At 41.4% G+C, this 26,622-nt stretch overlaps 3 protein-coding genes across 6 annotated transcripts; 1 reads left to right on the top strand and 2 right to left on the bottom strand.

Moving 5' to 3' along the window:
- Positions 1-75: 75 nt before the first annotated feature.
- Positions 76-4,155, top strand: szrd1 (SUZ RNA binding domain containing 1). 2 transcript variants are annotated; one of them, XM_076276981.1, is made up of 4 exons: positions 76-173; positions 1,763-1,812; positions 1,924-2,193; positions 2,321-4,155. In XM_076276981.1, the coding sequence occupies exons 1-4, from the start codon at positions 123-125 to the stop codon at positions 2,427-2,429; spliced, it is 480 nt and encodes a 159-aa protein (XP_076133096.1). In that variant the 5' UTR covers positions 76-122; the 3' UTR covers positions 2,430-4,155. The 2 variants fall into 2 exon arrangements, with proteins under 2 accessions (XP_076133096.1, XP_076133097.1); XM_076276982.1 differs by having other exon boundaries at positions 126-215.
- Positions 4,112-19,701, bottom strand: atp13a2 (ATPase cation transporting 13A2). Of its 3 annotated transcripts, none has more exons than XM_076276977.1 (29): positions 19,510-19,701; positions 17,023-17,141; positions 16,611-16,778; positions 16,373-16,431; positions 16,184-16,253; positions 15,990-16,069; positions 15,785-15,862; positions 15,268-15,337; positions 14,996-15,130; positions 14,810-14,876; positions 14,553-14,684; positions 14,169-14,330; positions 13,911-14,021; positions 13,693-13,739; positions 13,133-13,321; positions 12,158-12,364; positions 11,595-11,705; positions 9,748-9,904; positions 9,528-9,639; positions 9,278-9,402; positions 8,083-8,270; positions 7,884-7,976; positions 7,571-7,650; positions 6,980-7,132; positions 6,044-6,140; positions 5,708-5,931; positions 5,181-5,332; positions 4,864-5,036; positions 4,112-4,666 (listed from the first exon to the last, which is right to left on the bottom strand). In XM_076276977.1, the coding sequence occupies exons 1-29, from the start codon at positions 19,520-19,522 to the stop codon at positions 4,502-4,504; spliced, it is 3,537 nt and encodes a 1,178-aa protein (XP_076133092.1). In that variant the 5' UTR covers positions 19,523-19,701; the 3' UTR covers positions 4,112-4,501. The 3 variants fall into 3 exon arrangements, with proteins under 3 accessions (XP_076133092.1, XP_076133094.1, XP_076133093.1); XM_076276979.1 differs by lacking the exon at positions 19,510-19,701 and adding an exon at positions 18,836-18,926; XM_076276978.1 differs by lacking the exon at positions 19,510-19,701 and adding an exon at positions 18,781-18,890.
- A 2,335-nt stretch (positions 19,702-22,036) lies between these two features.
- LOC143114648 (succinate dehydrogenase [ubiquinone] iron-sulfur subunit, mitochondrial-like) lies at positions 22,037-24,881 on the bottom strand. Its single transcript, XM_076276354.1, has 8 exons — positions 24,816-24,881; positions 23,873-24,006; positions 23,663-23,748; positions 23,417-23,553; positions 23,180-23,293; positions 22,878-22,979; positions 22,507-22,629; positions 22,037-22,292 (listed from the first exon to the last, which is right to left on the bottom strand). The coding sequence occupies exons 1-8, from the start codon at positions 24,879-24,881 to the stop codon at positions 22,212-22,214; spliced, it is 843 nt and encodes a 280-aa protein (XP_076132469.1). The 3' UTR covers positions 22,037-22,211.
- Between the last annotated feature and the right edge of the window lie 1,741 nt (positions 24,882-26,622).

The following is a 26,622-nucleotide window of genomic DNA, read 5'->3' as shown; positions in this document are numbered from 1 at the left end:
GTAGCTAGCTCTCACACCCAGTACAGTAGGTGCCAGTACTGCGCTCTTGTACCAGAACACAAGAAGAAGACTGCGGATTTGCTTGTGTTGGGGGAACCCCATTCTGACGAAGAGAGTGAATCATGGATGATGATGAGGTTGCCGAGAGCTGGGAGGAGGCAGCAGACAGTGGGGTAAGATCGATACCTTGATGGGTTCAATGGCAATGTTACAAGGTAATATAGTGTAACACGTCTGTCCTTAGACACTTTCTCGGAATACATAGTAGCTAAACTGGTCTTTTAATTAGCTATAAAGTAACTAGCCAAATGCTGCTAAAGGGGTAACACGGTTCCACGGCGAGGTCGGAAGTAGGCCGCCACTTAAAGGGGAATGGAGTTTGAAGAGTTATTTTAAGACTTAGTTAGCACTTTTACTCTTTAGAGGAACGTGACGACAGGATGAGGTGTCTGTTTTTTTTAATGGAACACCATTAATACGTGTAAACTGATTTCAATGTCTGGCCATTAACTTAGGAGAAACACGATCATTCTATTCAATGCATCCTTTCTAGCTAATGTTAGCTCACCAGCTAACGAAATGTATCAAGCAAACTCCACGCTAGCAGCTACCTCAGTTATGGAGTTAACGTTATGTTGTTAGACCAATCTAAAACTAGCTTTAAGGGTAAGACAGAGCATACCTGCGTCTGCCGATATAAGTTGTCACCGTACAAGTTATTTTCTGGTGTATGTAGCCGACTATCTGAGCTAGCTGTAAAGGCCACTTGTAGCTAGCTTAACTTGGTGTTGGCAAGGATAGGCATTAGGCAACTCAACATGGCTAGCTATTAAGGTTAGCTAGCCCGAAGACTGAAATCAACATTTAGCTAGCGTTACTTAGTCTTTACTAGCAGCTACTAGTACTGTGTAGACTCCTGTCCATAGGTCTTGCCCCATGGCACTTTGGGGCGTTGAACGCTTAAACAAGCTATCTATAGTTATGTTTAGACAACTTGAGGGCTAGCAACTAACGTTATCTAGATTGACAGCAAAAATGGCTTGCAATACCATATTCTAAAACTTTCATAGGGCCATATTATTCCGTGAAAGGATCATGCTGTCCATGTAGGCTATCTTAGTTATATTTGAGCTAATTAACCCCTGCTTGTCATCTAAATTTAGTTTGACGGCCCATGGGACAGGACGGCGCTTTGAAGAGTTTGAGAACAACTTGATGAGAGAGAGCTTGGATGATGAACTATAACGTTAGACCTCAGCTAGCAAAGGGCTAGTGTAGTAAGCATTCATTCTATGTTGTAAGGGTTAACCGTATGATTTTTCACCGATTATTCTCAATTCAGTACGAACATTTCCAAGATTACCAAAATATACAGTCAGCAGTTCGCAAAATGTTATGTTATATGTTATGAATACACAGCCTATCAAATTACACCTCTCCTGTCCGTGCTCCTTAAGCATCGAGTTGATTGGGCTCGGATTGTTTATGGCTCGGTCCGAGCCTTTGCGTTTGTTTCTACACACAGCCAGGACGGCATGAATACTTTTGAACACGCTAGCAATTCACTGAATTTGACAAAAAGTGTGTGGGATTAGAATCATGGACTGGACCTTTAAACTGCTATGCTGGCGATGTATAAATAACTCTGAAACTGAGACCTTCTTGATCTCACATGCTGCCATCTGTCCCATTCAGAGTACTCAACATGTCCTGTAGTCTTGATTGCTGCAGTTCCTAATGCAATAAATGTGTTTCTTTGTAGGAAATGGAGAGAAGACTGGAAGAGAAGCTAAGAATCAGCCAAAAAGAGAGGTATAGGCTCTGACAACTAAACTATATGGATCTGAAATGATGCACACAGGTGGTGTTGATTTTCTTCTGTATCCACCTTTTAAAAATATATGTATCCCCCCCCCTCCCTAGGATGTCGAGTGGGAATGCCGTGCGGTCTCCAATGAAAACAGCCATTGTTATCCAAGATGACTCCCTGCCAGCCGCTCCGCCACCTCAGATAAGAATCCTTAAGCGTCCCTCTAGCAACGGATCCCTGGGGTCTCCACTGACGCAGACACGCCCAGCGCCACAGGTGAAGTCTCTAGCCCAGCGGGAAGCTGAGTATGCCGAAGCTCGAAAGAGAATCCTGGGCAGCGCCACCCCCGACGACACACCACAGGAAAGGCCTAATGCTGACAGGTAACAGCTTGATATTGCAGATTTTTGTATTTGTTTTAACTGATTACAACTATTTTAATGGATAATGTGTTACCTGGGCTCCTCTCCTCTCTCACACATGCACACTCTGACCTCTCTCAACCATCAGATCACCAAGAATAAACACCACTCCGTCAGACGACACCCGATCAAACAATCACGTGGTCCGCCAGCCAGCTGGCCCAGATGGTACACAAGGCTTTCGGCAGCGTAGATAGGAATACAGATCTCTGCTAAGGAGACTCGAGGAGGACAAATTGGGGGGAGGGGTCAGGATCTTTGGGGGAGGGCTTTTTGTTTTTTTAAAAAGGAGAATTTGACATTTATTTGTAACATAAGGATGCGTGGTCTCTTACAACCCCGCATGGCGTTTTTTGTTGTTGTTGTTGTTTTTTTTTTGGGGGGGGGGACTTTTCGGAGCAGCAGAGGAAATGCGCCCTCTGTTCTCTCCATTGTACACTGTGATGAGGACATTGCTCCTTACAGACACTACTCACTGTGATGTACCCAGAGTACACCTGCCTGCCCCAGCCACCGCCCAAACTCTTGCATCGATCGAAGAAAGAAATTACACAGAATGATTCCTTCTCTCCACGTGGCTTAAGGAACGGTGCCTGGAACCTAAACGGTCGCGAGAAACCTTCACGCCAGATGACTGACATGGATGTTGGACACAGACAGGTCTGTGTAAAAGACTATGAATGAATTGGAAGAAGATTATTGAAGGAAGGGTGAGGATAGAGGTGAGGGGAAATGGAATAGTCCTGACATCAGGAAGGGCACAGGATGCCTGCCCACTCCCAGCAATAACACCACCTGTTGCACTCTTGATAATCAGTCAGTCCTCCTTACTGCTCAAATGTGTCCTTCAATGTTGTCTTGACATTACTGTTTTACTTAAGTTTTCGGTTATTGAGTAAGTCTGTCAATTGCCACACATTTTTAATTGGGAAGGTAGGAAGGTTGTTTTTGGTAAAACCTGTTGCTGTTGAGTTGAAGTTCTATTGTTTACAGTTAGCTTTTTGTTTTAAATTTTTCTTCTGCTTATGTCCTCTGTAAGCCTGTCCTAATTTTTATTTATATGAAAGAAAACAGCAAAGAGAAATTAATTGATGGAGGAAATAACAGGATGAAATTACATTTTTAAGTAGCTTTCTCCATTTTTATGTATGGTTTGAAATGGTAGTGGCTTTTAGATCCATACATATTTTTAAAACTGATCAAAACATGAAAATGACAAAATTTTGTCCTGTAAATATTGGTTATTCTAAACTTGTGCAGAAAAGCACCTGTGGGAAGTGGTGTATGGGATATGGTTAATCCATTCTCATCCACTCTTCCCTCCTCATATCTACTGTCCGCTGAATTCTCTCAGATGTGCTTTACTCATGTAGGAACCCTGGTGTTCCAAGAGAGCTGAATGAAATTTGGGTGTTTAAACTAGGAATATTCACATTAATTGGTGGCACACTATCAAGTTATATCTGATAGTGTGATTAACCCTTCACCTCTTGAGTGAAAGCCCAAAGGAGGAGAGATGTAAACCTTTCCAAAGACTTGAGGGATTTGTACCCCCTACACTGTTGAACAGCTCGTTTTTTTCATAAAAGGGACCTATATAAAGTCTCTCCGAACATGCACAAAAAGGCTATATTCTGCTCCACAGTGCAATCGAAATGAGAATGTTGCTGTACCTTTGCAATATCACATCTACTGCCTTTCCCCCATTTCTCTCAGCATCTATTCAGTCCTCACTGGTTTGTCCTCAACTTACCAGGACCTTATCAGGGGACTGCCCTTGTGTTTTGTCTCACAGGGACTTTTTAAAATGTCCAGTTATATCGATTTTATCCAGGGGAGTTAGTCACATGCTGATCAAACACACAAATCTGCCTGTACATACTAAAGAAAATGGCCATTTAATAAAGGATTTTTAAAATACAATGTGTTGAAATTTGTGAAACATTTGTTATGTTTAAGTAGAATTTCACACTACTCCCACGATGGGTCATACAGATAAATCTAATCCATTTAATTAGTAAAAAACAAAACGCCTTTATTGCACATTACTTAATACATTTTTTACCTTTTCACATAATAGTACTGTCATCACAGCACCATACAAATAACAGCTTGTGGGTTATGCATGCATCTGTGTGTTTCAACGTTCCACTGTGCCTTATATAATAGGCGTCTTTATAGGACCTGGTTCCCTGGCCATGTGTTACATGATAACAGATCCAATTTTGGCTCAAAGTGATCAATGGAAAGGACCGGTCAAAAGTGAATGCTAGCTAAGCCCAATGACTGTGCACTGTGGTGAAGACAGTGGTTGGTCCAGGGGAGGCCAAGATGGACTCTCGGATAGGAGGTTATCAAGGCGTTTGTATTGCTTTTTGGACATGTGCTGTCCTCGTGTACGGAGGCAGTTCAGGACACCATGGTCTATCAAAACCTGTGCAAAACAGAACCAGTTATGACTTGAGAATGGTCATAACAAAACAATCAGCTCAGTGCTATTCATTTTTAAAGCCTAAAATGTATAATGGATATAAAATAAACTAGTTATCTGAGACTCTTTATAGAGAATTTTAAAAACAGCTATTTTCAATGCACACTTTATGATCCAATTTGTGTACTTGGGTTTCTTACCTCTAGCAGGTAGCAAGTGAAGAAGTTGAGTGCAACCAAAGCCAGCAGCAGCAGCTTGTAGTTCATGTCAGTGATTTCATAGAGCTGTAATATCCGGTGAAGGATGGTCAACGGGAACAGCAGCAACAAAAACATTGCAGCGAACAAGATGAGCAGCAGGAACACAAACAACACTAAGGACAAAGAGGAGAAGGGAGCATGACAGAGTTGAGTTTCTCTCCCTACAGAAATCTCTGAAACTAAAAACCGACTGAGGGATTGATGAATCATACTGGGGTAGAATCGAATACGTTTGGACACTTCCTGCCCTGTCTTACCATTGGTGTACAGTGGCTTTTTGTAAGGGTATCCCTTAGTCACAATGATGGAGATGAAGATGTATTGAAACCCTGACACTGCAAAGACACTTGTGTCTTCCATGTTTGGCAAGTTTGCTGCTCCTGCCAAGGTGGAGTTTAGTGGAACAAACCTGCAAGGCAAGATCCAAAGGTAGTGTTAAGAAAATCCCGTTTGCTTTTGACTACCATAACAGTAATGGCAAAAAGTATCACTCTAGCTTATATAAATTACAATGTCCTCACAAACGACACAAAGAACTATATCGTCAGGGATCACTTTTAGTATGATTTTGAGAATATTTAAAAAGCTGACAAGCAATCAGAATCCATCACATTAGACATCACATTCATCAACACAAAGAGAGACTTTCCTTATCGTTGTGGACATTCATATCGTTATAGTTACAGTTATCTTTCTTGTTATCATTCCTAGTGTGAATGACCCTTTACCCTGATATAACAGAAATACCCACAATTATCCATTAAGTAACAGATATTTCCCTTACCAGCTCTGAGAGTATGTGATGAGCAGAGCTGCCACCTGAGTGAGAATCAGAAAGAGCGTGTGCAGCAGGAGGCTTAGCGCAACCGGCAGAGCAAACAGGCTGGCCGGGGGCCGTTGAGGGTGGAGCTCGTTGCTAGGGCCTCCTTTCCCCATCACAATGGCCAGGAGCGTGACCAGAGCCAGGTCAAAGAAAAGGAACTGTAGGTCACCCAGGTTTGTTTTTACCTTGGGAACAAATAAAGAGGTGGGTGCATGAAAAAAAAAGTAGTTGAGAGTTATCATTTTCATGTTTGCCTTGAGGCTGTACATTGTTTTGTGCAAATATAATGATACTCACTGTATAGAGGATAAGGACCGAGGCAAACTGGATCAGACTGTACAATGCCATGTACTTGAAGAGACTGAAGGATGTCACAAGCGAACACCTCCCTTCTCTGACGGGGCAAGACACAAGATTAAGCATACTCTCATTTGTACAAAAGGGACAAACAATTCCTTTACACTTCTGGTGCGTATGAGCCCTTAGGGCAGGGGTGGGCAAACTACAGGCCGCTAGGCACTTTAATCCGGCCTGCTGAGCATTTAATTATGTTATCAGACTGTTTTTTTTTTTTTCCTGCGAGAGACGACGTTGGTTAGCTTTACTGCAAACTGCTTTTCACTCTTCTTAGAGAATGTTTAAAATGCCAATGTCAAAACATCAAAAACAACTTGAACGTTATGCTACTCCATTTAATTGGGAACGCATCTCAGTGCTCACGAGAGGGAGAGAGAGCGGCAAGTTCCAGCTGGCTTGTCATTGTTGAAAATTGATATCTCCTTCTCATAAGAAACTTTTAAAAGAAAATCATGAAAGCAACAGTAGTTTACACTACTGTAAGGGCACAGCCATAGGCACAGCACTTGCCGTAGCGGAGCAGAGCTGGCAGAAGATTGAGAACTAAACGTGAATTGTTCTTAAAGTGACAGTGCACCATTATAAATATTAATATACAGTTAAGAACAAAATGATTCATACCCCTGGCAAATATTGAAGTAATGTTTAAAAAGGGTATGAATAATTTTGGACATGCCATTTTTCATAAAAATGCGACCCACCGGCCAATTTTCAAAACCCAATGTGGCTCTTGAGCCAAAAGTTTGCTCCTTTCCACTGCATAACAGGTTGTAGTTTAACAGTCCTTCCTCTTGTGCATTCAAATCATTACGGAAATGCCTTCAGGAATGTAAACGGGCAAATAGGAAACACAACAATAACCAGGTGGTGTCTCACCGAATCAGCAGAGGCACGCAGCTTATGTTGTCAGTTTTTGATGTGAAGGGAGATGCCACAGACGCCTCCGCCTCCGAGAGGGACACTCCTACGTCAGCCGCCCTAAGAGCTCCACAGTCATTGGCTCCATCCCCACACATACCTACTCTGTAGCTATGAGAAGAGAGAAAAAAGATGTTGTTAGTCTGATGGGTTGATGAGCAAAAATATATACAATATTACTAATATGATGTTACACAGTACATTACCAAAACATCACATTTCGATGGTCAAGATCTTTGGATAGTCATTTGATCTAGTAATAGTCTTACAAGCCATTTTTCCACAACTGACTGTTTTCTTCTTCTGGGAGAAGAAAACAGTCAGTTGTGGAAAAATGGCATGTAGCCGAAACGCGTTGGAGTTTTTTAGAAGGTTAACTTGACCAAGCCATGATAATAAAGGCTTTTTAACTTTTTCAATAGATAGTGCCTTGAAGTTTCTTGATTCTTGGCATTTAGTTTTCCATCCAAAGAGCACCTCTGACTTAACCAAATTTTAGAGTCCAAGAAGCGCTCCTCTACCCCCATTCTTTGTTGACTGTTTTCTTACTTGAGTTGCTTAAGTGCAGTCACCAGCTGTGTCTTCTGGTCAGGAGCCATGCGTGCATAAACAGTGGCCCTCATCAAAACCTACAGTTCAACGATGGAAAAAAAAACAGAATAACTAAACAGCCAGCACATTCTTTCATGCGCTTAAGGGCTATTTTATTGCCAGTGTCAGAACTTTTCTGAGCTGAAGTCTGTCAAGATTCCTTTGATAACACAGTCATCCTAGTTTGCATTTCTCAACATAAAAACCTCCAAAGTGAATAAATAAGGAAGGCCTCACTACAACCTCATTGGCAGATTTCTAGTGGTATTACCTTGGGCGTATACTCAGGAAAAAAGTCGCACAAGGCAGAGAAGGACTTTCCATTGACAGCGAGGTGATAGCTCACACCACTCTGGTAAAGCCCCTGAGAACAGAGGGAGAGAAAGCAGAGCCTCCATAAATAGTCAACATGAGCCAAATTATCCTCAGGCCATGCGGCAAGGCCACATGGGTCAGTGGTATTTACAGACCTGGGAGAGAACGTCCATTGCTTCTTGTTGTGATGCGTCCGCCTCCACCCCTCCCTCTCCAAGATGAAACTTCAGCACTGCTGGCGACTGACCAGTAGGGGGCGAGGCATGGACAAAGATCACCTTCTCGTGGGAGGCCACCATGCCACAACTTCGAGCCACGTTCACCGCAGTGAGAATGTTGTCACCTGACACATGGGAACAGGCTAGGTCAGGGGTGGGCAAACTTTTTGGCTCAAGGACCACATTGGGTTTTGAAAATTGGCCTCCAGGCCGCACAACGGCCTATCATTTAGTATCAAAAGTATTTGTTTTAAAATATTAATGGCTTAAAAATTACTGCTAATTTGATGCTGTATAACAAATGTATGAATTATGCACTGTTGCTTTAAGAACAATTCACGTTTATTTCTCAATGATCTTCTGCCTGCTCCGCTATGACTACTGCTGTACTCCTGTGCCCTGTCACAGTTTTTAAATGGTCAGTAGTGGGAACTACGGTTGCCTTCATGATTTCCTTTTAAAAGTTTCTTATAAAAAGAAAGTATCAATTATCAACAATGACAAGCCAGTTGGAATCTGCCGCTCTCTCTCCCTCTCGTGAGCGCAGACTAATTAAATGGATCGTAGCGATCGATAGCGTTCATGTTAGATCTGCTGCAAAGGAGATAACTAAGACTAGGCCTATCATCATCTCTATTTAACATGATGTTTTGACATTGACATTGCAAATGTTCTCTAAAGAGAGTGAAAAGCAGTTTGCAGTAAAGCTAACCAACATAGTCTCTATCGCAGGAAAAAAATATCGAGCAGCCAGATAACCAAATTAATTGAACGTGCTTGGCGGGCCGAGTTTGCCCACCCCTGGGCTAGGTAGACCATGACGCACTGATTGTTTGACTTTGAATCTCAAGGGGATGTTTTGATTGCATTTCTCAATATAGAGAAAGTGAGACAAATTGATCTTGCCACTTAATTCATGACCATAAGCATTGTAATTATCCTCGTTTTATCTTGGAAGCAGCACTGACAATTATAAAAAATGACCTGACTTCACTGTATCATTAACTACATTAGACTACAAACAAGAACCAGCAAAATCATTAAGGATAACAGAAGTAATATGAGGAAATGCATTAGTGTATACTGTGAGTCACATAAACCAAGTATTCTGCAAAATGCTGCTTGCTCATACCTGTTACCATGACAGTCCGTAGTCTGGCCTGACGAAGAGCGCTGATGACTTCTGGGCTCTCAGGCTTCACCTGGTTCTTCATCACCAGCAGACCTAGGAAACGCATATCTCTCTCCACTTCGTCCCTACAACAGGAGGAAGCAACTGTATCATTCATCTGTATCATTAATCACCCTTGTTCCACTTAATCACAAACTGGAATTCAACAGTTTAGCAAGTCTACTTGACAGCAGTCCCCAGAGACATTTACCGTGACATGGAGTTTAGGTCTGTCTTTTCATCAAGTGGCTTGTAGGCAAGTGCTAGGACCCTGAAGCCCTCACTGGCAAAACTACGCAGGGTGCTAGAGAACTCAGCAGGCACTGTGGATAAAAAAAAAAACAGACTAGGTGAAGCAACTCTCATTGCTACACAAGTTTGCGTCAGTTAACCTCTGAAGTGAGCCCTTGGTACAGTATATGTTTCCTTACTGCTTTCCTGGATGCAGTGGCTGGCTACCATTTCAGGGGCCCCTTTGAGAAAGGCAGCGGCCGCTTGGCCTCCGGGGGCCACCGTGATCACACTCATACGCTGCAGTGCCGAGGAGAAGGGGAAGCGCTGGATAATGGCCACTGCCTGACTCATGGACTGTAAAAAAAAAAGGGGGGGGGGGGGGTTGGGGGTAAAGCCACACAGACGTAGAGCCAAATTACCATTAGATATGATGAATCAGCCCACGTGGCCACATGGAAACTTGAGTAACCAACAAAAATGCCACACTCCTGCAGCAGCTGCCATTCATTCATTTAAAATAAACCCCTTACTACAGTACTTAAGGCTTACACGGTGCTGTGATTTAAATGAAATAAAATTTTAATTTGCACCACTTTCTTGCAGTGAAACCTGTATTTCAGGTTCAAGTAGCTTGAGGGTTTTTCTTTGCATACCAACCAACCACTAATTCTCCACTTCTTTTTCAATTCAAGTCAAGTTAAGTTTATTTATATAGCGCATTTCATACACAGAGGTCCTTCAATGTGCTTTACATAAACAAAAGCAAACAGTAATGGGCAATTCCATGGAAAATTAAATTTTTTGTAACATCCATAACGCCAATAAAATGTGATGGTATGGTATGATGTGAATAATTACAAGAAATTTGAGCATTTGCTATTTTTGGCTGAAGAATGTACATGAGAAAAAATGCACAAAAAAATTTATGTTTTATTCACATCATACAAATGCAAAGGCATTTCACTGGTGTTATGGATGTGACAAAAAGTCAATTTTCCGTGGAATTGCCCTAATAGCAAATTAGAAAATGTAATTCCGAGGAATTACCAGTGCATGAAAATGCAAAAAATATATTAACATAAAATGCAAAAACAAACCTTTATTTGGAAACAGTTGTGGGCAGAGGAAACATTTGGCAGGAGTCATAGGAGTCATAGTTGATGATAACTGACAGTTGGAATGGCTGAACAGTTAAATAGTTGAGTAGTTTAAATGGTTAAATTATTTAATAATGAATTATTGTAGTGAGGACTTTTATTTTTAAACAGTTGTGGGCAGAGGAAACAGTTGAATAGGATATTTAGTCCAGGGTTGTGCAAAATTCGAATTGCAATTCTGCTTCCTGTTTGCTACCTCAATTGAAATGCAAGTGAAATTCAAGAATTTAAGAGCCAGTTTCAATTCAATTTTGCACAACCCTGATGTAGTCTTAAGAGAGCCTTACCTGCATCTGTATTGGAGAGTGTGCCATTTAAAACCTTAGTAAGAGCTGTTTTAATGCTGTGAAGTTAAGTTTCCCTCCCTTTATAGCTGGAAGTTCTGGATGTTGAGTTAGTAATTGAGAAGATATATTGAGTCTGATTTTGTCAATTTTACCTTTGAAAAAGATGCAAACTCACTGCATATATTACTTGAGAGAAGTTCAGGTGCTAAATGTGAGGTGGGATTTGTTAACTTCTCAATGGTTGAAAATAGTACACTAGTGTTACTTGTACATCTACTGATGATGCTAGAAACTACCTTTCACGCAAATCTTTTGACAGCTCTTTAGCTTTCCCCATGGCTCACTAGCCAGCAAAGTCAGTGCAGCAGCCCTGAGTGATATGTGCCGAGGTCTCACAAGAGCTGAGCTACAAAACAAGCTCTCATTTCATTTGCACAAAATGCAAGACAACACTTTGTGGCTGTAATATCGGATGACGTATAGGGTACGTCTACACTATAGTGTTTTTGTTTGAATCTGAAACACTTTTGTAACGATTTGGCCTCCCGTTCACATTACACCATCTACACATTTTCAAGCTCCTCCGAGTCCTTCACTCACAATGTCCTGGGGAAGCAGCTCCTGAGGAGGGGGCCTCATCACCGCCAGCACTCTGCGGCCCCCAAACTCTGCATGCGCCCGCTCATCTTCCCCCTCAGGCTCTTCCAGCTCCTGCATATGACAAAAAGGACCATTCCAGTCAACTGCAAAATGGTAGGCCACTGTTTTGCTCCTACTAAGTTAGGCTGGAGATGTTGGTCATATATTCTATAACATCTCAGCTAGTCATCTCAATTTTAAAAATGTCTTTTCAGAAATGTTGATTGTAACTTAGAACACATATTTGAAGATTAGAGTTATAAGATTCCATTTATTGTGTGATAGAAGCATATTTAAGGTCTCAGGTTTTGACCCTACATTCTGAGCCATTTAATCAATATTTTCTTGCAAGACTTGTCACATACATTCAGTGGTATCTTAGTAACACATTTTTTAAAATGTATTTAATCCTAAACAATACAAAGATACTTAGTTATGAGCTGTATAGTAAACACAGGTGTCTATACAGTGTAATATGATGCGACAGAGTGATTGAGAGTGAACAGCAGAGAGGATGTCCTCACCCAACCGGTGGACTCGATCATTTTGAGCTCCAGAGGGTCTCCCAGTTGCTGTCCTCCCAGCAGGGCCACAGTGTGACAGCAGGCCAGGCTGGTGAGCATGTGTCCTGGGGGAAGGAGACGTGGGTCTGGAACCAGTTCTGAGAAGGTGTTGCCTGTGGCTTCCATCACGCCCCACACATCCAGACCTTCCTCGGTCAACGTGCCGGTCTAGAGGACGAAAGCGAGGATGAACATAACCCTGAACCAAACATGATCTGATACTTAAAAGACTTGTTACACAGAACTGACCCATGTCCATGAATAGTTCAGCAAAGATATGGGCCATCTATGTAGATATTTTACAGAGGGTACTTTAAATATTCAATAATCACAGCACTCAGTAATACTTTTGGGAGAATACATTAAAATACTGGCTCAAATGTCCAGCAATCTTACATGTTGCAATTCGGTCATATCAGGTATATTTTCCTATCCTGTTAGTGTGAAACATATATGCATTTCTGTTGTCTTATATAAGAGTTCTCCCATTAATTTCTACTGAACTGTTTACAGAAAAAGGGCATGTTTAGGGATTTACAGTTTATATTCACATCACAAGCTCATTCAAAACTCTATTTCTAACCTCTGACCAACGGTTTTCTAACCTCAGGGCTATGCATCAAGGTTTCGGCTTCTTTAGCATGCACAAACATTAAAGACACCCTGACAGACTCAGTTTCGCAAAACAGGTTTAACAAGATTTCTTTTCTTTTTTTCCCCAAGGATTAGGTTTCCTTTATTGGCCCTATTCCCTTGTCCGCAGAACCTCAGCACCTCTGAAACATGCAACCAGTCCTGCTTATCTTTTTATAATTACATATTTTGTACTCACTTAAAAAGGCATATACATTAACAAATACATTATTTCTCACCTCTGTCAATCAGGACAACATTACCATCAATAACAACAGATTTATTTACTCGTGGTGTATTGACCTTGTCAAAGCAGAACAGGGAGAGCTTCCCACAGACGTTGATGCGGGGTGGGCTGATACAGAAGATGCCCTGTTTCTTCAGCCGGCTCTGGGCGTAGATGGTGCCCGTGGTGATGGCTGCAGGAAGAGCTGGTGGCACTATTATGGTCACAATGTCCAGCGAGCGAATCACAATCTCAACCACGGTGGCCTGGAAAGGAAGCACAACAACAGGCTCACTTAAAAAAAAATGGAACCAGACTCCGAGACAAGGAGTTCTTATCTGCCTCTAACTGACAAAAACACATTTCTTTGGGAGAAACTGTGGAAATACAGTGTTAAGACATGGTGTCGTAATCGATTCAGCCTTATCTGGGAACCTGGGGGAGATGAAGGGAAGCCACACAGCTTGTGTAAATCAATTGCTATGGCAAATACACCATCTCAGAAAACAGAACTAGTGCAACCAACTGAGTATCCATTATCAGACCATTATATGCTTGTAACATGGCTGTTCCATTATAGAATAATAGTGATTATAACAGTGACAATCCGTAATACATTTGTAAATGAGGTACTCACATTGCTCAAACTCAGCATCACTATGCTATAAATTGTGCCCCCCAAAGCTGTAACAAAAGAAATAAGTATGTTATGCTCAAAGCGTGCATACTGAGGACATGTATCCTTGACATCTGGATAAACAAGGCATGTACCGGTAAACAGGATTTTCCATGGACAACCTGCCATATAGTCTGGAAAGCCATAAGCAAACAGTGTGACGGAAGAGCCATGTTTACCTAGCACTCCCAGAAGCAGCAGGAACTTAATGGCATCCCGGTAGAAGCGGAAGTTAATTGCCTGTGGGTAGAGAATGGAAGTGACCAGATCTCCTTTGGCTGTGAAAAACCCTAAAAGAGACATGGAACAGAAACCAGCTCATTACATTGCAGCCTTAAAATCTCAGAAAGAAGATTAAGTAATTTAACACCACAAGGTAATAGCATAGTTGTGAGAAAGTCTATCTAATCTGAACACCACTGATCAGGGCAGATCACCTGTGCGAACGACGACGGCGAGAGCCCCTCTTCCCCCAGGGCAGCCCCCTTTGGCCTGAATGGCCTGTGTGCCACAGAAGAGCGTGTGTCTCCGCTGGGCTTCCGTACAGTACCTCTCCCCGGCCGCAGGCAGCGGAGTCTTCATCACAGGTATGCTTTCACCTGACAAAAAACAAAAACAGGTCAGATGAGGTCACATTACATAAGTCCATCAACATCCATTGCAACCTTCAAAGTGGAACACATGGTTAATTTCATATAGTTTGATACTGCATCTGCATCCATACAACAGACCATCCTGACCTACTTGTTTCTAGTACTATACCAACACTAATGGGTCATTAATGGTCACTAATGATGGGTCAGTAGTTAACCCAGACTCACCGGTCAGCATGCTTTCATTTACCATGCACTCCCCGGCCAGCAGGGCAGCATCACAGGGCAAGAGCAGCCCCTCCGGTGGGATCAATATACAGTCCCCTGGCACCAGGTCTACAGAGCTCACACTCTCCTCCTCTGAAGCACACAGATAAGACAGGCGGCGGCATCCAACCACAAGAGGAAACACTTGTGTAAGAGTTTAATCTCATGGAAGGAAGTGACATTTGTAAAGCACCATGACACAAAACCAACAAGCTCACCTCCTGTGTTTCTCCGTACGGTCACAGGTACAATTAGCTGGGCCATTTTGTGCAGAGTAGTACTTTGCTACAGAAATGTGCAGAGACAAGAGATCACTCTGAGACTTGAATCATAAAATCATAAAAATACTTTTTTTCACTTGCACTGCGCATTGTCAACATAAAAAAGAACACCGCTTAACTCACCTTGCGTATCTCATACAGAGAGATGGCAATGGAAATAAGAGAGATGATGAAAATGCAGGCTGCATAGTAATAGTATTTGTCTGACATCCACAGGATGATGCTGCAGACCTGAAACATGTAGAACGGGTTGAGCACCTGCAGGGGTCAAGAGACCAGGGCGAGGTTAAGCATGACTAGGGGGACCAATGGGTTTTTCCACAGAACACTCACATAGTTACATAATTACATCACAGAGATGATGATGATGAGAGAGGGAGTCTGCAGATAGTCACCTCCTCAAAGAGCAGCTGCAGATAGGATTTCACAGGGACATCAATAAGGTTCTGGCCGTACACCTTCCTCCTGATACCGACCCAGAGAGAGAGCGAGAGAGAGAGAGAGACATTAAGAGGAGGTTGGAAATGTCTTTTTTCCCCTTTACCTTCATTTAACTAGAGTTTATGAGTCAACTGAGAACCACACAGTATTTTGCAGTGACACAGCAAGAAAAGAGACAGGGTGACAACTTGTCAGTTAGGAGAGCCAAACAGACAGACCAGGAGTACACGCCATGGAGAGACGTCTTGGAGTCAAGTTATATAGTATAAGGATCAGGAGGAGGCATGTATACAGTTGTGTGCAACCAGCTGCTGGACACTAGACTTGTGTTTCTTTTTTCCCTGTATCCCTTTATGGGACCCTATGCATCCCTTTGGCTTTAACCCCAAAATGTAAATCAGTGATATGGTTCAAACTGCTAGCCTAACCAACCACGAGGAAGTGGTTGACGTGATTGCAGAAGTTACTCACCTGCTGCTCTGCTCTTGGCAGCTCAGTCCCTGCTGCATCTGGTGCAGTTCAGCACAGGACCAGTCATCATTCAGGACACTATAGGAAAAGGACAATTTAGACTTTAAGACTCACTGCAACATTCTCTCTATGAGAGAGTAATAGAAAGCTCACAATCCTGCAAGCTACATTTGTCCTCATTTTTTTGTTTGTTTGTTTGTTTCACCTGACTTTGCAGAAAGCTCCCTTCCTGACCATCCATACATAGCGGATGCCTTGAAACATGTAGTACCGGAGCAGCAACTTCTAGAAGATTAAACACGAGAGACAAGCTTAGAGAGTGCTGGGTAGGACAAATCACGTCTTTGGCGCAATATCCTATTTCCCTTTTGTTCTCATCCACCCACCACAAGTCCTTACCTCCTCCTTGTGCAGCTGCACTGTATCTCTCCACTCATATTCATTGCCCTCTCCAGTCGTCTGGCCCAGGCTGCAAGAGGAGAAAAACATCCCGCTATTCTCATTTACACTGGCTCAGGGACAGCACATTAAATATAAATGGCTGGGGAAGGAGGGAACAGGGAAGAAAATACAAAACGTGCTTCTCACCCTTCCTCATCAACCTCCTCAGTGAGCACTGTCAGGACATGCTGCTCCCCAAAGTCATCCTGAAAGTCAAAATGTGCTTTAACTCCACAGCAAGTTGCTCGAGGCAACAGCATCAGCTTAATTGATATAATAAATGATACACCTATTACACTCACGACGCAATGCCAAGACACGGATTCTAATAGACACACAACATCTAACTGTGACAGACAGTCAAAGGATCTGAGAAAAGTCATACTCTTAGGAGTATGATGTCTGCCATGGGCAGTGGACACTGCCGACAGCGAGCCAGCACCCCCCACCGTTGACGCCACTTGAACAGCAACAGCAGGAGGCCCAGGGAAAGGACTGCTCCAGTGTAGCACAGCCACACTCGCCAGCGGATCCATTTGTAGCCCTGGACATCCTGCCAGGATTGAACACAAGAATAGGGGTAAACCAATGCATGATATGTCTAATATTCTTAAATTATTTATACACCAATGTCTGCAGACAGGAGTAGGAGCAAAGTAGAATTGAGAAACCTCTTTCTATACATTCTATATCAGTGCACGTGATGGACATACAGACTAGATGAGTGAAATTACTTTCATTTCCAGCAAGATTTCAGTCAGAACAAGGAAAAACACATGCAAATATGCTAGACATACCATATGTGAGACAGCCGTCTGACATGGAAGTGCAAAACAGGGGGATGTGAGGTCCGGCTCAGGAGATCGAAGTCTAGGGTCAGGCAGGTTAAGCCTGCGTCCCTCCTGCTTGCTGCCGCCTGCATCGAGAGAGCTATTATTCCTCTGAAAGATCTCTATGGGCAGGCTTCAGTTATAGGATACACACCTACTGTACATATCTAGTTTTGGATACACACTTAATGTTTAAACACTTGAGAGAGTGCAGTTCTCTAACAATGTGGAGCTAATGCACTGCTACTATTATGGTTTGTAGACAATGTTGGGTTGAGTGTTCTGAAAATGTAGTCCTGTACTGGAGATATATTGTATAAGTAAATATATAATGACTCTAATCTAATCTAAACTAATCTTTTAGACAACTAGAATTTCTACAGTAGGCCGTATTTGGCCTTTCTTTGAAGTGCTGCTACTGTACAGTGTACCTCAGGTTCATTTAGTTAAATCAACACAGGCTACTTCACATTGTATAATGATACTAATGAAAATAGAAAGAAAGTACACCCTCAATATACATCCAAAAAGTCACTCACAACAATCAAAGTAAAAACAATATAATAACTTACACTATTTTAAGCATTACATATGCTCATGTAGCCTACTTAGGGTTTGCGAAAATGAAGAATTCCACATAAAGAAGACAAAGAAGACCCATTATTATTCTGATGAAATTAGCAATAGCCCAACAGCCATAATAATGCTCACTAACACAAAAGTGAAGGAGAATCAAGTCATCTGACAAGGCAGTCAGATAGTTAAAAACAGCCCAAGGTATGCATTTTTCACATCACAAGTGAAGCACATGCTCAAAAATATTCAGTTTATTTTGTCAATTGCTCCCATTATTCATGGATAAACTAGACCCTTACACCTCTGTAATAAATTAATACTTTGGCATAGTTTGACCTAAAATGTGGTCTAATCCTTTAATCTTTTGAAACTGTAATCTTCTTATGGGTCTTTTCAAATGTATCCTATTACAATCAACTTATTAGCTGTTATGATACTAGTAATCCACATCAGTAAGACTTAGGCCTACTTTTATCAGTAATTTCTCACCACTTCATATTATTTCCCTGTTGACTCCTGAGGTAACACTGACAACATCTGTCAAACAAATCATAACAAAATATAGCAGTCGGATATGGTCTTAACTCTTCCCATGCACTTTTTTAAACTCTCAAACAAGAGAGGGGAAATGAAACAAATCAGCTGAGTTTGTGCCGTTGTTTGGCAGTCACGAGCACATTCAGCTGAGCCCCAAAATAGGCTACCACCGCAAAACCAAGAACATAATGGTTAATGCCGGATATTCGGCCTACACAATATAGGCATCTCTGCGTTCTTAATAAAATACTTCATGGCATACAGGACTCACATCGCCAGATATGAAAATGCAATTTAAAGGGAAGTGTTCCGCAGTTATTCGAGTGGTCTAACAGGCTGGCCGCAACGTCACTGAAATGTCACAAAGCAAACCGGCAGGTGTTGTCGTGGCAAAATAAAACGAAATTCTAGGATGAGATCTTTGATAGTCTTTCATATAGCCTACATTTCAAATTCTCCACCATACCCATGCCTGCTTGGCAACACAGTTCGCTATGCCTGCGTGTCACCACGGCTTCAACAATTCATCCCCAAATAGGATTCTCTTAGGACTACATGGCTATCCCAACACCAATAATGCGTTCAATCAAGAGATATAGAGGCCATTCCTACCCTACAGCAATCAAAGTGCAGACAAGTCACCAGTCCATCTGATTAAACAAATAACCTGGCCAGGTAGTTTGGTTATCTTCCTCCTCCTCAAGTAAGTCGCTGGATCTGGGGAACTGGATCAGAGGCAGGTGCGCAGCGAGACACACCTCGCAAAGTCCCGCCCATCTAATTTCCGTGACCACCCAATAATAACAACTTTCCTATACAAATAAAGTATGCTTTTAATGTAGGCTACCACACGTATATCTTGTTGTGCGATGTCATGTAATGTCATAGTGTTTATGATTAGATATGTCGTTGTCGTGGGTGCAAGTTTTGCACTGACCCCAGGTTACGCACAACAGATCACTATCACTATCATCAAGCTTATTATTTTGACAAGGACACTGAGCTGTCGACCTCTGCCTATAACGCAGATTACAGAATGCTTTTATCATGACCGATTTGATTATCTGCATTGAATTTGTCTTGCAAGTCGTAGGCCTACCTACCATAGCCTTGAAGAACTTTCTGTTTTTCAAGCGAGCGAGAGCATGCGATATGCTGGGAACATGCACGTTGCGTTTAGGTCTGACAGAGCAAGCTTGAAACACCCGGCCACAACAACATTACATTTTCACGGCCAGTCCTTAGCCTCGAGCTTTAACTAGTTTTTATGGAAAGGATTTTAGAGGGTCTTCTTCTTTACACAGAGAGCCGTCAAACTGAAGCCTAAGCCGCTTGACTTACCAAAAGTCTCCATTTCTCAGAGAAGGCAGTGATTTACACAGGATCCTCTCGTCATTGCGTTTATTGCACAGCGTGAAGCCAGTGAGAAACACTGTGTTCTTTCCACATTCAGCAGTATTCGAGTCTGACAGACCCAGACAAGTATCATTTCTGTTATCTCTTATTCTCCTCCTCGGTGTGTGTGTGACGAGTAGAAACGATCTTCCTCGGATGCTTGGGTGAACGTGACACATCGACAGAAAAATAAACATCGCCATCTAGTGTCTAAAAGGGTATTAGTGCCTCTGACCCATCTAAAACACTCGCAAATAAATTATTGTGCACTTTCAATTTACAGTGTTGGAAGGATGGTTTGAGTCAACTTATGATAGCCAAGGTTAGGCTACTTCACATTGTGATACTAATAAAATAGAAAGAAAGTACGCCCTCAATATACATCCAAAAAGAGGTCAACAAATGTGCCCATTTACTCACAACAATCAAAGTAAAAACAATATAACTTACACTATTTTAAGCATTACATATGCTCATGTAGCCTACTTAGGGATAGCGAAAATGAAGAATTCCACATAAAGAAGACCACATAAAGAAGACAAAGAAGACCCATTACATTATTATTCTGATGAAATGAGCAATAGCCCAACAGCCATAATAATGCTCACAAACACAAAGGTGAAGGAGAATCAGGTCATCTGACAAGGCAGTCAGATAAAAACAGCCCAAGGTATGCATTTTTCACATCACAAGTGAAGCACATGCTCAAAAATATTCAGTTTATTTTGTCAATTGCTCCCATTATTCATGGATAAACTAGACCTTTACACCTCTGTAATAAATTAATACTTTGGTATAGTTTGACCTAAAATGTGGTCTAATCCTTTAATCTTTTGAAACTGTAATCTTCTTATGTGTCTTTTCAAATGTATCCTATTACAATCAACTTCTTAGCTGTTATGATACTAGTAATCCACATCAGTAAGACTTAGGCCTACTTTTATCAGTAATTTCTCACCACTTCATATTTCCCTGTTGACTCCTGAGGTAACACTGACAACGTCTGTCAAACAAATCATAACAAAATATAGCAGTCGGATATGGTCTTAACTCTTCCCATGCACTTTTTTAAACTCTCAAACAAGAGAGGGGAAATGAAACAAATCAGCTGAGTTTGTGCCGTTGTTTGGCAGTCACAAGCACATTCAGCTGAGCCCCAAAATAGGCTACCACCGCAAAACCAAGAACATAATGGTTAATGCCAGATATTCGGCCTACACAATATAGGCATCTCTGCGTTCTTAATAAAATACTTAATGGCATACAAGGACTCACATCGCCAAGCAGAAGTAAATACCCAAAAACATTTAAGAGAGAAAAATGTTTATTGTGTTTAGCCTTATATCAGCAATCGAAAAGCAAATAAATATTTAATACCCAATGTAAGTAAGATGTCAACAAACCTCTGCATACATTCAAGTACAACCAAAACAAGTTGTGTAGGCTATGTACTTAGTCTTATTGATCATGGTGAAGTAATTTCTTGGAATATTTTGTAAACAGCCATGACTGTTTACCTTGGGGTAACAAGCTCTCTCTCACACACACACACACGCACGCACGCACGCACGCACGCACTCACACACACACACACACACACACACACACACACACACACACACACACACACACACACACACACAAATCCATAGCACACCCATCAATATTTACATTCAAGGGAGACTCTTCATCCTCTTCAGAACATCAGACAATTAGGTACATTTACAATTCAAATGATAAATTACACAGTGCCATTCCACACTGTACAAAGTAATATACACAGTATCCACTGGATAAACAAGCACCAACCTATTACATTGATGCACTGAGCAATGCATTCATTGCAATAAAGAATATACATTTCCCAAATGAGGGCCTCTCTGTGGCATATGGGCTCATGTCCATTTTTCAAATCTATCCCCTTATAGCTTCCTCTTCCTCCTGGCATATTCTGTCTGACTTACATACACACCATTTGAATCTTAACCCACCCACATACAAACTCCATTTTCCTGTGAATAATTCCTGGTACTTTTAATTCACTATAACTACTACATCAGTAGCGGAATAGTAATTGGAAGAATCAGGAGAATTTCCAGTCAACCATGTTTTGAGGCCGGGCTGACTGTTGTGATCTTAGAAAGGGTATTATAACACTGTTTGTATAAGTTCTTTGCTACGCCTTCCAGCAGCCTGGATTGTGCGATCACAGCCACTCACACTGCCTCCCTGCTGCCCCTCCCCACAGCCCTGGTAATAACGTGGTAACAGGTATGATCACCAGACATGCAGGTAATGAGACGCCTATGAGATGGGTACAGAAACTACTGAAGATGTTAGATGAGTGACTGTGACATGTTTTAAATAGCCCCGGATTTCCCCCCTTAAATAGGAATCAGGCCAAGTTAGGTTATACTCCCATCAACACCTCCAGAGGGGCCGCTGGAATCTGAGATCTCCTGGTAATATTTTGTGTCCCACTCCGCCCCTGTACTATTTTGACAAAAGCTGGCATTCTTAAAAGAAAATTGTGCCAATTGTGAGTTCCGATAATCACTGTCATTTTGCTTGTATTTTCATACAATACGTTATTTTTTGTTCATTAAAACACTATTTTCCATTGAATTCCAGAGATATTATTCAGCAAATTAAGAGGCAGACAACCCTTTCTCCTTGTATGTCGCCATCATTTTCTTGATTTCTGCAATAGCCTTCCCTGGGTTGAGTCCCTGTGAGTGGAGTAAAAGGCAGGACAAAAAAATTAATTGATCAACACCCAATCCGAAGAATCAATCCACATAGAAAAGTATCAAGACATGGCTAATTACAGTCTTGTAACATGACTGAAGGTGTCATATTCTGTGCAAGACTATAAAAACATGAGTTTTTTTCCACCTCTGTTACTTTACCACTGAACAGTTGAGAGGTAGTCTGTGGTGTTACCTTAGGGCATGTCTTTGTGCAGTTCATGATTGTGTGGCAGCGATACAGGGAGAATGGGTCCTGCAGCTTAGAAAGCCGCTCTTCTGTGAAGTCATCACGGGAGTCGATCATCCAGCGATAGGCCTAGAACAGGAGGAAAACATCGGTTAAATGACACCCTGACTATTCTACCATAAAAGAGCATGCAAAATGTAGCTAGTAACCATGATCGGTTTTCTTCTAATGAGTGACTTCTGTGCCATTCTAATCTCAGCATCTCAGCAAACACAGATCAGGCCAGATTGAAAATAGCTGGTTCCTGGTAGCATATTTGTTTTCTGGAAGAAAAAAGAAACAATGGTAAAAGGTTTAGGATCTTTAAGCATAGATACCTGCATGAGCACCGCTGGTCCAAGATATTTATCCCCATTCCACCAGTAGCTTGGGCAGCTCGTGCTGCAGCAGGCACAGAGGATGCACTCATACAAGCCATCCTGTACAAACAAACAGGATGTGGACAATATCAAATTAATACATGGAGCATTCATATTTTCCCTTGTGCAACATTTACTAAATAGCAGGACAGTGGACATCAGTTCAAGAGATCAGTCCAAGAGACATTCAAGAGACTTCTTATGGTGCATCAGTATAATAGCCATTACTGTGGGTTGGTTGACCCTTATGTCATATTTACCAGTTTCTGACGGTCCTCAATAGTTTGATGGTACTGCTTTCCCTCTTGGGTTTCATCCTTTTTCTTAAGATAAGGCTCAATGGATTTGTACTGGGCATAAAAGTTGCTCATGTCCTGAAAAATGATATAGACCAGTAAATGTTGGGCAAATGCCAGAACAAACAAATAACTTATGACCAACTTAGTGTCATAAGTGTCACGATACATTTCTAAAAAATTTACATCAATTATACTCACAGGCACTAGGTCTTTGACGACATACATATGTGGAAGAGGATAAATCTTGGTCACTTTGCTGGTGTTTGTGTCTATCTTGTTAAGGCATGCTAATGTGTTGCCTCCATTGATGTTCATCGCGCAGGAGCCACAGATACCTGTGTTAATATCCACAAGAAAACAATTAACATCAAAATGACAGAAATTAACAGAATTTAGAGTTTACTGCACAGTTGTCTTATTGTGTGGCATCAACCTATCCCTCACCTTCTCTGCAGGAGCGTCTGAAAGTTATAGTGGGGTCCATATCATTCTTGATTTTGATTAGAGCATCCAATACCATTGGGCCACATCTATTAACGATATTTTAGTGAGTAGAGTTGGGGAACAGCAATGGCTAAAATGATGGCATGAAATATATTACAGGCAGCACATTGCAATTGCAATTGCAGTCAAGAAGTTGAAAACCTCACTTACGCATTAAGGTCAATTTCATATGTCTGCATCCGTGGTTTGTCCCCTGGTGTGTCAGGGTCCCACCTGTAGATTTGAAACTTCTTTATCCTCGGTTGTGGGGCTGGGGCCGCAGCTGTTTGTGCATAACGCACCATCTGACAGATGAGAGATATTGATATTCTTCAACTTTAATCTTTATTTCAAGACAAAAGGAACACAACATGAAGGCTATAGTTTTCTTTTTAGGCCTATGTAAGAGTGTGTATGGAATTAAAGAGTGCAATGACTTCTTGAGGACAAGTAGTAGACACATTAACTGTGTGAATTGAGCTCCCTCTACTGGCGACAAACCTACACGACAAGTTACATATCTGAGTTACATCACTTCGCCTTTCTTACTCAACTCACCTTACCAGGGTGGTCGTTTCGTACACAATACAATAAACAGTCTGGAGTATTTGAAGACAAATAATTTGTTCTCCTACGTCTATCTAAGACTAGCAGCAGCATTTGGCATTTAGAGAACTAATAAGATAACAGATGTGTGGCAGGTGCTGTTGTTGCGCAACCCATGCGGAGTGCTACCATGACAAAACTTTCCAGCTTTGTCCTTCTACAATTAACTAATCGAATCTATCAATATGGGGGCTATATAGACATATTCCCTTTGTTCATTCTTGTAATCCTAAAGTCTTAATCAGAGTGTTACAATCCAATACTTGTGTACAAAAATAGCCACAGTACTGTAGTGGCCAATGCTGCTTCTTGTTCGACTTGTTTTCAATTAAAAACCGTATAGGCCTACACCTAGGTATCACAAACAATTCTTCATTCTAACGTTAGCTGCTAAATGTCCAGACACTTGGCATTGATGATTCCACATTACAGATAGCCAATAAGTCGTACATTAGTCTGAAGAAAAGCCCAACTATCCGTCTAGTTTATTTGTCAGTAGCCTACATACCATCATCCCCCCACAGCCGCGTATTGCCAAGGCGCTCCGACCAAGTTGAGTACATGCAACCGACATCTTCAAATTGTTACAATACAACGTTACTGTACACTTCCGTTGGCTGGGTCCACAAGAATATCACTCTGGTTGGGATGTGTAACTGTAATGAAGCCCACCACCTCTCCTTTATAGTTCAAATACGTCACACAAATTCACCAATCAGCGATCGGCAAACAGACACCACTCCATAGCAATTCCCTACTGGAGGCCTGGGACTTCACTCTTTACGTCAGAGAAATTATCAAACTAGTTGCATCACAGATGAGCGTCATTGACGTACAGAATGGTGAAGTATGGCAAGCGATTTTATCATTTACCCGCTAAGTTTGACTATCTGGAATTAACATTGTAGATATCAACAACGTCTTTCTGACTAGTCGCAATTACATTTTGGATAGTTGGAATTGTCATTCAAGATATCTGTAACGTAATTGTGACTAGTCGAAACGTCAGATAGAGATATCTGTAATTTAGTTTTGACTAGGCAAAACTGAATTACAGATATCTGTCCTCACGTCATTGAAAACAACATTCAACTCGTCACACATCTTAAATGGCAATTGCAGATATCTTTAATTCAGTTTTGACTAGGCAGAATGAAAGGTGAAGATATCTCAAACGTCATTATGACTAGTGCAAATTATTGTGCAAGACGTTGCTCTTTAGTTCCGTAGCAGAGCCCGTCTAGATTTCTAGGCTAGAGCCCATCTACTTAGACATGCAGCTAATTTCCCCTCCCCAACATAATCGAAGAAAAAGTGGGCTTATTTCCTTATTTCTATGAATGGAAGAAGAATAAGCAGGCTGTAATGTCGTAGCCTACATAAATTAGTAGGCCTAGGCTAGGCTACTAAATGCACCAGCACCAGCTACAGGAAATTCCATTCATAATGGTGTTGGCTGTAATCGAAAAAATCAAAGCAACATTGAATCATCAATTCTTGCTGCCAGCTCCTGTCTTACATAGGCTGCAGCATTAAAAAGACGATTAAAAACTCCTTCGCCCTCTGGCTGCTCTGACATGGTGCTAATTACAAAGTTAACAGTTAACAGGTGCTATGTGATTTGATGATTTGAACAACAACACGCTCTTCTCCCGCCTAAAGTGGGATGCGGGCCTAATTTGCATAGCAAAACAGATATCTCTAACGTAATTTCGCATAGTCAAAACTCTAATTCAAGATATCTATAATTACATTTTGACTAGGCAGAATGAAAGTTATAGATATCTCCAATTTCAGATATCTCTAATCAAAAATCATTCAAGATATCGATAACTTGATAATAGATATCTACAATCAAATTATGACTATCCCTAACTCCAGTTTGAGATATCTACAACGTCATTTTGACTAGTCAAAATTCCATTTACAGATATCTACAATGTCATTTCGCCTAGTCAAAACTTAATTCAAGATATCTGAAAAGGAACATGTAGATACCTTGAATTGAAGTGAATTAAAGATATCTTCAACTGGAGTTATGACTTGTCAGAATCAAATTGTAGATATCTCTAACTGGAATTACAGATATCTACAATTCAATTGCAGATATCCGTAATTCACATAGTGGATATCTGCAACTGAATTGTAGATATCCGTAATGATAAACCCCATAGAAATGAATGGCAAATGTGGCGTCATTTGTCCTAGGAAGAATGTCTTTGTGGATATCTGAAATGACGATTATGGATAGGAAGAATTCAGTTGCGGATATCTAAAATGTTCGTTTTGACTAGGCAAAACTGAATTACAGATAT

Source organism: Alosa pseudoharengus, unplaced genomic scaffold (genome assembly GCF_046254945.1).
Source record: "Alosa pseudoharengus isolate Yale_2024_CS ecotype anadromous, Long Island Sound unplaced genomic scaffold, YU_APseudo_1.1 YU_APseudo_1.1_scf_9, whole genome shotgun sequence".
Classification (NCBI taxonomy): domain Eukaryota; kingdom Metazoa; phylum Chordata; class Actinopteri; order Clupeiformes; family Clupeidae; genus Alosa; species Alosa pseudoharengus.
This window is presented reverse-complemented; position numbering and strand designations above follow the sequence as displayed.

Coding starts and splice junctions, on each gene's coding strand:
- szrd1 (XM_076276981.1), top strand. CDS start 123: ATGGATGATGATGAGGTTGCCGAGAGCTGGGAGGAGGCAGCAGACAGT. Junction 174..1,762: donor AGGAGGCAGCAGACAGTGGG/GTAAGATCGATA, acceptor GTTTCTTTGTAG/GAAATGGAGAGAAGACTGGA. Junction 1,813..1,923: donor AGAATCAGCCAAAAAGAGAG/GTATAGGCTCTG, acceptor CCCCCTCCCTAG/GATGTCGAGTGGGAATGCCG.
- atp13a2 (XM_076276977.1), bottom strand. Junction 15,338..15,784: donor TGCCAAGAGCAGAGCAGCAG/GTGAGTAACTTC, acceptor GGTCGGTATCAG/GAGGAAGGTGTACGGCCAGA. Junction 12,365..13,132: donor CCCTGTTCTGCTTTGACAAG/GTCAATACACCA, acceptor TTCGTCCTCTAG/ACCGGCACGTTGACCGAGGA.
- LOC143114648 (XM_076276354.1), bottom strand. CDS start 24,881: ATGTCGGTTGCATGTACTCAACTTGGTCGGAGCGCCTTGGCAATACGC. Junction 24,007..24,815: donor GCGGCTGTGGGGGGATGATG/GTATGTAGGCTA, acceptor CTCATCTGTCAG/ATGGTGCGTTATGCACAAAC. Junction 22,293..22,506: donor GCACAAAGACATGCCCTAAG/GTAACACCACAG, acceptor CTCCACTCACAG/GGACTCAACCCAGGGAAGGC.